The sequence below is a fragment of the Glandiceps talaboti genome, chromosome 17, assembly GCF_964340395.1.
Source record: "Glandiceps talaboti chromosome 17, keGlaTala1.1, whole genome shotgun sequence".
NCBI classification, from domain to species: Eukaryota; Metazoa; Hemichordata; class Enteropneusta; family Spengelidae; genus Glandiceps; species Glandiceps talaboti.
In genome coordinates this window covers 3245033-3256912 of record NC_135565.1, presented here as the reverse complement: position 1 = coordinate 3256912, position 11880 = coordinate 3245033, and the positions used below count along the sequence as shown (strand labels likewise).

Sequence of the window (11880 nt, the reverse complement as noted above, 5' to 3'; positions counted from 1 at the left end):
CTAGGTCTGTATGAAAACCAAAATCTCTACAACTAGGACTATGTGAACACAAAACACTCTACTACTAGAATTCCATGAAAACTAAACACTCTACACAGGTCTACGTGAAAAAAACTCTACACGAGGTCTATGTGAAAACCAAACACTCTACGCGAGGTCTATGTGAAAACCAAACACTCTACACAAGGTCTATGTGAAAACCAAACACTCTACACGAGGTCTATGTGAAAACCAAACACTCTACGCGAGGTCTATGTGAAAACCAAACACTCTACGCAAGGTCTATGTGAAAACCAAACACTCTACACGAGGTCTATGCGAACACCAAACACTCTACCACCAGGATTCCATGAAAAATAAACACTGTACACGAGGTCTATGTGAAAACCAAACACTCTACACGAGGTCTATGTGAAAACCAAACACTCTACACGAGGTCTATGTGAAAACCAAACACTCTACATGAGGTCTATATGAAAACCAAACACTCTACACGAGGTCTATGCGAAAACCAAACACTCTACACGAGGTATATGCGAACACCAAGCACTCTACAAGAGGTCTATGCGAACACCAAACACTCTACCACCAGGATTCCATGAAAAAAACCCACTGTAAACAAGGTATATGTGAAAACTAAACACTCTACACGAGGTCTATGTGAAAATCAAACACTGTACACGAGGTCTATTTGAAAACTAAACACTCAACTACTAGGATTCTATGAAAACCAAACGCTCTACACTGGTCTGTGTGAAAACCAAACACTGTACACGAGGTCTAGGTAAAAACCAATCACTCTACACGAGGTCTATGTGAAAACTAAACACTCTACATGGGGTTTTTGTGAAAACCAAACACTCTACACGAGGTCTATGTGAAAACCAAACACTCTACACGAGGTCTATGTGAAAACCAAACACTCTACACGAGGTCTATGTGAAAACCAAACACTCTACACTAGGTCTATGCGAACTCCAAACACTCTACACTAGGTCTATGCGAACACCAAACACTCTACCACCAGGATTCCATGAAAAATAAACACTGTACACGAGGTCTATGTGAAAACTAAACACTCTACATGAGGTCTATGTGAAAACTAAACACTCTACACGAGGTCTATGTGAAAATCAAACACTCTACACGAGGTCTATGTGAAAACTAAACACTCTACACGAGGTCTATGTGAAAACTAAACACTCTACATGAGGTCTATGTGAAAACCAAACACTCTACACGAGGTCTATGTGAAAACTAAACACTCTACACGAGGTCTATGTGAAAACTAAACACTCTACATGAGGTCTATATGAAAACCAATTACTCTACACGAGGTCTGTGTGAAAACCAAACACTCTACACGAGGTCTATTTGAAAACTAAACACTCGACACAAGGTCTATGTGAAAACTAAATACTCTACACGAGGTCTATGTGAAAACTAAACACTCTACATGAGGTCTATATGAAAACCAATTACTCTACACGAGGTCTGTGTGAAAACCAAACACTCTACACGAGGTCTATTTGAAAACTAAACACTCGACACAAGGTCTATGTGAAAACTAAATACTCTACACGAGGTCTATGTGAAAACCAAACACTCTACACGAGGTCTATGTGAAAACTAATTACTCTACATGAGGTCTATGTGAAAACTAAACACTCTACATGAGGTCTATGTGAAAACTAAACACTCCACACGAGGTCTATGTGAAAATCAAACACTCTACACGAGGTCTATGCGAACACCAAACACTCTACACTAGGTCTGTGCGAACACCAAACACTCTACCACCAGGATTCCATGAAAAATAAACACTGTACACGAGGTCTATGTGAAAACTAAACACTCTACACGAGGTCTTTGTGAAAACCAAACACTCTACACGAGGTCTATGTGAAAACCAAACACTGTACACGAGGTCTATGTGAAAACCAAACACTCTACACGAGGTCTATTTGAAAACTAAACACTCTACACAAGGTCTATGTGAAAACTAAACACTCTACACGAAGTCTACGTTAAAGCTAAACACTCTACACTACGTGTATGTTATCTGTCAGTTATTAATATATTTGAAGAAATATCCAAGCCATAAGTATGTGGTCTAGCCGCGGTCCTCCACTAAAACATACGTTGACTGGTGAGATAAATAACCATGTGTATAAACCACAACCACGTTATGCATGTATGTGATATATGACAGATATTATTCGTCACACATCTCTTCAATGGCACGTGAACCCTGGACAGCAGCATCTAGCTGTTTGTCAGAGACGGTGCTTCTACGAACGGTTTTGATGTTATATTCCGCACAAAGTCTCCTAATTCCGAAATCCTATATTTTCTACGTAGTCTGCATTTAAAATTTCGGCCACTTGCCGATATGTTCTCCCTTGATTTACTACGAGATACCCCCCAGTACTAATGTATGCTTCTAGCGAAGCCATTCTTTTCAAATTCGCGGGTCAATATTTTCAACATCACCAGCATTTAATATTGAATAAGTAAGTATATAAAAAAGAAACCCAGGTTTTGATGTATTATTATATGGTCGACAAAATGAGAAATAGAAAATGAACACTGATGGCGCCATTCGTTTTCTTTTGTTCCGACATTTGTTTCGGTTCGATGATAGAGAATGAGTAGTTTTTATTGCTTCCTTCTCTCACCATCAAAATGTAAAATTAAAAATGAACACGGGTTGGATTGCCATTTTATCATATTTTAACATGAAACGGCAATGGAAAAAGGAATTATTTTCTTTGTTCCGTTTTCAGATCGTTGACACGAAAAATGAAACAGGCATGGGTTTATTTGCAATAGATCTAGAGACACGAAAAACGAATGTACGGTATCATTATATGAAAATTTCAACCAACGAATTAGCTGGAGGTAATAAAATTCTGAGTGAATTCCCGGAAATTTTGAGCTAGTCGAGAATTTATTATGTGGTTCCTTCCAGGGCCTCATTTTAGACCAAACAAAATCGTAAATTGTGTAAAGTACTCCTTTTCTCTAAATGTAAAACACAGTCACTACCCATTTTAGACAAAAGGTTGAAAACCCTCACCCCAAAGGTCGGCACACATATACGTATACACAATAAGCGGGGGTAACTCCCCCCTCCCAGATCACAGGCACTTGTTTCCCGAGATATGTATCAGAATGTTTCTATCAGAGTACAATACAATGTTCATAATATCAATAACAATGTCATATTTAGCCAACTATATATGAAAGGGGTAAAATTACACTTGTTTCTGTGATTGCGCAAGTTCACTCACCGCGAAGAATAGGCTCTTATTACATAATTGTTGACTCAGTATGTGCGGCATAATATATATAAGAAACACCGTAGATAGAGCCAACCCCTGGCGTCATCAACCACGGTTTATGTAATCTAAGGAATACTCACTTGAATGTCTATCTACTACGTATACGTCATTTTGATCAAACCGATTAGGTTCTTAAGTTTTGTATTTACGATATTGTCCACTAGGTACAGGTTTCGTTTCACGTCCGTGTTTTCCGCTTTGATTTGATTAGTGTCGTTGTATATCGAATTTAAACCATGACGTTGTAACAGAACATTAAGCCATCACCAAGCGGTGGTCGATGTACACCGATAACTTCTCTGTGAATCAAACAAAAAGGATGCGTCGACCCTACCCGACTAAACAATAGCGGAACCCCCTCCACGGTAGAATGGTCTCTACGGGGTTCAGTTCAAGTCCATATATAGTGATAACATCGCCCATACCTTTGGATAAGACGGGTTGTACTCCCTTCAACACATCATTGAAGAAGATTTTTCTCAGTAATTAAGGTAGGTAGATTTTTGTTACAGGAATTCACATATTTTCTAAGACAATTTGAAGTCTGTAACGGGTAATAATAATCTTACCATTACCAGGTAAACTTCACGTACAATTACTTTGCGTTGACGTACAGTTAACATCTGTTAACATTTAACGGTGATCTTGAGACCACGCCCTTATAAAAGCACCGAAATATTGAAACGTAACATCCTAAGAAGATCGTAACAGGTTCGTTCGGACACTATAGACGTGACAACTAACAGCCATAATATATTATATTTCATCTTTTTGTGTTAATAATCACAATTATATTCAACTTAAAGTTGCACAAGCTGAGCTTACAATGTTGTTTACTTACTTATGTGGTGGAATGGTGTTACATTCACGTCGCGACAATCCATGCCACCCTTTCACTATCTAGAGTTTCCTTTAACATGTTAGTATGCTTATTGCTAAAAACGTGGTTTACATGTAAATTGTGACAAGTGCAAAACGCACCGTTCAAACACGTGTAAGCTTATACCCATAGATCCTTGTTAATATTAAAAAGTATGTAGTAGTAGAAATCACACTGGGCCAAGTGTCTGACGCTTCTTTAATTTGTCGAAGCTATTTTAGTGTGAGATGCAAATATGATAAACACAAACGGAGATTAGCTAGATTATTCTGTTTTGGAAAGACAGCACTGCCTATCATTCCTTTAACCGATTGGCATCGTAAATGTAAATGCACACACACATTGTATAACTGTTGGTTTTCTAATCTATCCCTAAGTTGATAGTTCAATCAATCATTCAACATGTGTGACGACGAGATTGCTGCCTTGGTTGTCGACAATGGCTCCGGTATGTGTAAAGCTGGGTTCGCTGGAGATGATGCTCCACGTGCTGTTTTCCCATCTATCGTTGGCAGACCACGTCATCAGGTAAGTGTTCACTGATAGCGGTTCAGCAAGTGCATTATCGCACAACTGTTTGGTGGTCCGAGATTGTTCTTACGTGGTCCAACAAGCTGCAAAACGTGTTGCTAAATTTGCTTATATAAATTTGCATAGATAAAATGGGTTTAAAACGAACATGACATAAGGGCGGCCTTAGTTAAGTCTGTTTCTCGTGAACCGACCGACACTATATATATTTCTTCTATTTGATGAATTAAAACATCGACGCCCTCTACGGCAGGATTTAAAAAATCACGACGTCACTGATTTTTAGATGGCAATCCCACGAACGCGTATCCAAGCGAAAATTATTGCTCATTACTAATATTGGGAACGCATGGTCCAAACATTCTTTAAGACATAAATGTCATTCTAAGTCATCAGAATTAATGTTAAACTTTACTGACGATTATAAATTAAAAGTATAACCAACTGTATACATACACTTACTAAAAAAAATTATAAATAAAAAAATTGAAATATAATGACCGATCTATCATTTTTAAGGAGTTGCAATGAGAAACATCCTAGCCTTAACTAAGGCTGTCATATACAATGAAGGTAAACGTGTCACATACACCCATACTTTTGTCTATTGCGAATCTCTGTATCTACACGTCAATTCCATACGTAGAACAGACGTGAGGTTAAAGTGTGCTAACAAATATTTGGTTAAGGTTAATTCCGTGGGTTTCAGGTGCTTACCAGGTGTGAATCCATCTTCTACTGTTAGTCACATGTGGAAGACGTGCATGCCAGTTTAACAGGTTGTCACGATAACGTTTTGAGCCCCCAACAGGACAATATGGATTCCAGGCTACAAATATCCATGCTGTACTGTAGAACAGGACAGTATGGATTCCAGGCTATAATAGCCATGCTATACTGTAGAACAGGACAGTATAGATTCCAGGCTACAAATAGCCATGCTATACTGTAGAACAGGACAGTATGGATTCCAGGCTAAAAATAGCCATGCTATACTGTAGAACAGGACAGTGTGGATTCCAGACTACAAATAGCCATGCTATACTGTAAAACAGGACAGTGTGGATTCCAGGCTACACATAGCCATGTGATACTGTAAAACAGGACAGTGTGGATTCCAGGCTACAAATAGCCATTCTATACTGTAGAACAGGACAGTGTGGATTCCAGACTACAAATAGTCATGCTATACTGTAGAACAGGACAGTGTGGATTCCAGACTACAAATAGCCATGCTATACTGTAGAACAGGACAGTATGGATTCCAGGCTACAAATAGCCATTCTATACTGTAGAACAGGACAGTATGTATTCCAGACTACAAATAGTCATGCTATACTGTAGAACAGGACAGTATGGATTCCAGGCTACAAATAGCCATGCTATACTGTAGAACAGGACAGTGTGGATTCCAGACTACAAATAGTCATGCTGTACTGTAGAACAGGACAGTGTGGATTCCAGGCTACAAATAGCCATGCTATATACTGTAAAACAGGACAGTGTGGATTCCAGACTACAAATAGTCATGCTATACTGTAGAACAGGACAGTGTGGATTCCTGGCTACAAATAGCCATGCTATACTGTAGAACAGGACAGTATGGATTCCAGGCTACAAATAGCAATGCTATACTGTAGAACAGGACAGTATGGATTCCAGGCAACAAATAGCCATGCTGTACTGTAGAACAGGACAGTGTGGATTCCAGGCAACAAATAGTCATGCTATACTGTAGAACAGGACAGTGTGGATTCCAGGCAACAAATAGCCATGCTATACCGTAGAACAGGACAGTGTGGATTCCAGGCAACAAATAGCCATGCTATACTGTAGAACAGGACAGTGTGGATTCCACGCAACAAATAGCCATGCTATACTGTAGAACAGGACAGTGTGGATCCCAGGCTATAATAGCCATTCTATACTGTAGAACAGGACAGTATGGATTCCAGGCTACAAATAGCCATGCTGTACTGTAGAACAGGACAGTGTGGATTCCAGGCTATAATAGCCATTCTATACTGTAGTACAGGACAGTATGGATTCCAGGCTACAAATAGCCATGCTATACTGTAGAACAGGACAGTGTGGATTCCAGGCTACAAATAGCAATGCTATACTGTAAAACAGGACAAAATGGATTCCAGGCAACAAATAGCCATTCTATACTGTATAACAGGACAGTATGGATTCCAGGCTACAAATAGCCATGCTGTACTGTAGAACGGGACAGTATGGATTCCAGGGTACAAATAGCTATGCTGTAATGTAGAACGGGACAGTATGGATTCCAGGCTACAAATATCCATGCTGTACTGTTATGTAGAACGGTACAGTGTGGATTCCACGCTTACTAACTACTGATATATAAAATGCTGTTACACTGTAGAACAGAGAGCATTGATTCAGGATTATATGGTTTTTACAGGGAATAATGGTTGGTATGGGTCAGAAAGACAGCTATGTAGGTGATGAAGCACAGAGCAAGAGAGGTATTCTGACTCTTAAATATCCAATTGAACACGGCATTGTCACCAACTGGGATGATATGGAGAAGATATGGCATCATACTTTCTACAATGAACTGCGTGTAGCTCCAGAGGAACATCCAGTTCTACTGACAGAGGCTCCACGCAATCCTAAGGCAAACAGAGAAAAGATGACACAGGTGAGATCGCATGTTACACACTATGACATGAATTGTATTTGGGGGGTTGGGTCTCGTTGACAGTGCCACGTACAGTTTTCATTGGCAATAACACGTACAATTGATCTTTGAATTGATAGTCACGTGACAAAGATAAAATGTATTTTCGAAGATTCCTTGTAGCTGTTGCAAGGAAAAGTTATAAAGATTCCGGTGTCAATCAAAGCAATTAGAGAAGATATGAATTATTATTCCATTTTAAATTTGTTTACACGTGTGCATTACAAATTTAACAATTATTATCTTTTGTACGAAACAATGCATGGCATTTGGCATTGCAAAATCCAAGTTGGATTTGAAGTCAAGTTTTTTGCATTTCTTAGTGGCCAAATGTCTTTATCATGTATTGTAATGAAATTCCTTCTCACGGGATGCAACGGCATACTAATGGCCATATAATGCCAATTCACCTATACTGTATACATTAGGTATATGATCGATGCTACCAGTGGCCATATAATGTCAATATACTATATACATTAGGTATATGGTTGACGCTACCAATGGCCATATAATGCCAATTCACGTATACTGTATACATTATGTATATGGTCGACGCTACCAAGAATGGCTATATAATGCCAATTCACCTATTCTGTACACATTATATGGTCGACGCTACCAATGGCCATATAATGCCAATTGCGTATACTGTATACAGTAGTTATATGGTCGATGCCACTAACGGCCACCAATCACTTTCAAAAGGGTCTGGTTATAATCGACATATATTTGCAGTTTTTTTCAAAGGATGGCGCTGTATACACTCCTACATGTATTGGGCAATTTCCTACTTTATAGGCAGTGCATGCAGAAACAAGATACAACATACTATTTTGTCTCTTTTAGAGGAATTCAATTTATATCAGGTATTTTGTATATGTCTTGTTAAACTTCATATAATTATGTTCTAATACTACCAACACACTTTATGAAAACAACTATTTCATGGTGGCATATTTTTCAGATTATGTTCGAAACTTTTAACACACCAGCCATGTATGTAGCAATCCAAGCTGTGCTGTCTCTGTATGCATCTGGTCGTACAACTGGTATTGTCATGGATAGTGGTGATGGGGTCTCACATACTGTACCAATCTATGAAGGCTATGCATTGCCACATGCTATAATTCGTCTTGACTTGGCTGGACGTGATCTGACTGAATACCTCATGAAGATTTTGACAGAGAGAGGATACTCCCTCACTACTTCAGGTGTGTATCTACAAATATACATATGTAGTGACCAGAGCACCAAAAACAAACATTGGTGATTTTCGCTCTACGATAAAATCGTTAAAAAGAAGTTGTACTCGACTTTTAAAGAAAAGGTAACTCGACAGTCACACGTTCGTCTCATCATTCAGAATTCAACAACAACTAATTTTTCTCTTCCCAAACCGTCAACCTCTTGACTTACGTCTTTGCAGTCATTTTGCCTGAAAATCAAAGTAATTCAAATCACTCAATACTGTCGTGAAAAACCTTGATTCTCGTCCTATTGCAACATAGGCTAGTCCTTATACGGTATCATTATGATTTACACCTCCACTCACAGTCTAGCCTAGACTCTCTCACAGTCCTCGGATCTTCGCTTTACTCGATTTATTTTGTATGTACCGATACCAGCTAAATAACAGTACTCGAATACTGTATCTTGGTACTGTGCGCCCTCATCGATCACATAGAGATAACCATTCGTTGACTTGTGACTGCGACGCTCCGTGTTTTCGCGAAGCAAAACAATTCGTTTAGCTTTAATTTTCGTAAAGCGAAACTCCGAGGACTGTGAGAAGGTCTAAGTCTAGCCAAAGTCGCTACATGTCACATAAAGTTAGTGTTTATTTGGACAGTTATTACGTAATGTCCAAGTATGGTATATTTGTCAGCTCAGGATGCTACTTATACACTACTTGCGTCACTATAACAGTCAGGGTTCACTGATTGGTCAACTTGTTGTGCTGAGTGAGGGACTTTCACCAGATCTAGTTTAGTTCGAACTTAGAGACCATGTTGGTATCCAGACAAACGAAAGATATAACACCCATCTGGTATTCAGGGAAAATAATGTTCTTTTATTCTGATATAGACTCAAGTTAACACACTATCCGACAGTTATTGCATGTGGGGATGGTTTTCACCTTTACTTCCAAATATTTGCGTGGTGACCCCTAAATCCTTTCCAGCCTAGATTTTAACTGCGAATGGGCTGAATACTTCTGTTAACAAAGCAATATTAGATTTAAAACTTCAAAAGAAATAGTATACTCATTTGCACTGAAATTTTAACCAATACACACAACAAGCTGAACTTCCGACTTGAAACTACCAGTCTTGTCCAGGCAAGATAGATGGCGCTGTTTAGTAATACTCATTATTTACCCACCCTTCACAATCAAGTATTAAAACTCTACTACAAATTATCATCGATTTGTCTTATTTTGTCAATTCTATAGCTGAAAGGGAAATTGTCCGTGACATTAAGGAGAAACTAACCTACGTGGCATTAGACTTTGAACAAGAAATGCACACTGCTGCTGCAAGTTCATCACTGGAGAAGAGCTATGAATTGCCTGATGGTCAGGTTATTACCATTGGTAATGAACGTTTCCGTGCTGCAGAAGCCTTGTTCCAGCCCTCTTTCTTAGGTAAGGTCACGTGACAGTCTAACTTGAAACGTCATGTATTTAGTACATCTTATCTGGGTGTGTGTCTGTGTGTCTGTGTCTGTGTCTGTCTGTCTGTCTGTCTGTCTGTCTGTCTGTCTGTCTGTCTGTCTGTGTGTCTGTCTGTAGGTAGGTAGGTATAGGTATGTATGTATGTATGTATGTATGTATGTATGTATGTATGCATGCCTGCCTGCCTGCCTGCCTGCCTGCCTGCCTGCCTGTCTGTCTGTCTGTCTGTCTGTCTGTCTGTCTGTCTGTCTGTCTGTCTGTCTGTCTGTCTGTCTGTCTGTCTGTCTGTCTGTCTGTCTGTCTGTCAGTGTCCCTCTAACATCTTGTCCTCTGTTTCTTTTTCACTGCTTCTCTATTTGTCTGTCTTTCTGTCCGTCAAACAGTTTTGGTCAAAGACTGTAAACTGGGTTGAAAATATGAATTGGAATATAACCAGGTGCACTACAATGTCACCGGTACTATTTTAAGCGGAATTCAAAGTAGTAAATAGTTTCCAGTAACCCTGCGATGACGTAGATTCGATAATATCAATCACTGATTAATAAAGTACACAATCTCTCATTATTGACATTTTAACAATTCTCCGTGAATATATTATAGTTGTCTATTCGTAAAATGATACTTTAGGTACAACTAATACAGTGTCAGCATGGTAAAAGATAGAAAACCAAGCTTTTGCTCAAGATTTAAACTTGTTACTACACCATCTACGGACGATACTGACCAATAATTAACATACACAATTAAAAAAAAAGAATTGACTATTTTTTTAGTGAATAAATCTTGGGTTTAATACACGACGAGAAAATGTCATACTTGCAGCTAGTGTTAGCTTAAACTAGGCTTGTAACAACTTGAATAATTTGGTTTGACTATATTCGATGATAGTGATAGTTTGGTGTCAACTGCTGGTTAGGTAGGATTCGGTAAAATGATGTAACGTAAGTATACGAATTCTTCTTATGGGGAAAGGGGAAAATAACGTATAAACAACGTCCTCATTTTGACATTATCGTGAACGCATCTTTTATGATATAAGTAGGCTTTGTTATTAACACATCGAAGTTCCTAAAGTTCCTCTGTATTTATTTATTTGTCTTGTCAGGTATGGAGGCTGCTGGTATCCATGAGACCACATACGACAGTATCATGAAGTGTGATATTGATATCCGTAAGGACCTGTATGCCAACACTGTTCTGTCTGGCGGTTCAAGTATGTTCCCCGGCATAGCAGATAGGATGCAAAAGGAAATCTGCGCTCTGGCGCCCCCAACGATGAAGATCAAAATCGTCGCACCACCAGAACGTAAATACTCTGTATGGATCGGTGGCTCTATCTTGGCGTCACTGTCAACCTTTCAACAGATGTGGATTAGTAAACAAGAATATGACGAATCTGGTCCATCCATCGTTCATCGCAAGTGTTTTTAATTATCACATTTTCGAATTAAATAATAAACGAATTCTGGACACCGATTAAATGTACAAAAATTGTTGTCAACATATACTAAGAAGTTGAGTTTTGCAAAATAATGAATGTGTACTAAAAGAATATTGTCTAAACTACAGTATTTTTCATTACAATAGATAGATCAATTTAAATGTTGTGATTCTGACGTGTTGATGCCAATTTTGGAAATAAAATAATACGAAAAAAGGTTTTTGCAAAAATTTATTTACGACATTAGTAATTAACTACTTACAACGTCAGTTGCTATTACCCAGGTAAGTAATTTCA

General features: G+C 38.7%; 1 protein-coding gene across 1 annotated transcript; it reads left to right on the top strand.

Moving 5' to 3' along the window:
* Window positions 1-4626: 4626 nt before the first annotated feature.
* LOC144447918 (actin, cytoplasmic-like) lies at window positions 4627-11573 on the top strand. Its single transcript, XM_078138015.1, has 5 exons — window positions 4627-4752; window positions 7187-7426; window positions 8433-8679; window positions 9921-10112; window positions 11248-11573. The coding sequence occupies exons 1-5, from the start codon at window positions 4627-4629 to the stop codon at window positions 11571-11573; spliced, it is 1131 nt and encodes a 376-aa protein (XP_077994141.1).
* The last annotated feature ends 307 nt before the right edge of the window (window positions 11574-11880 follow it).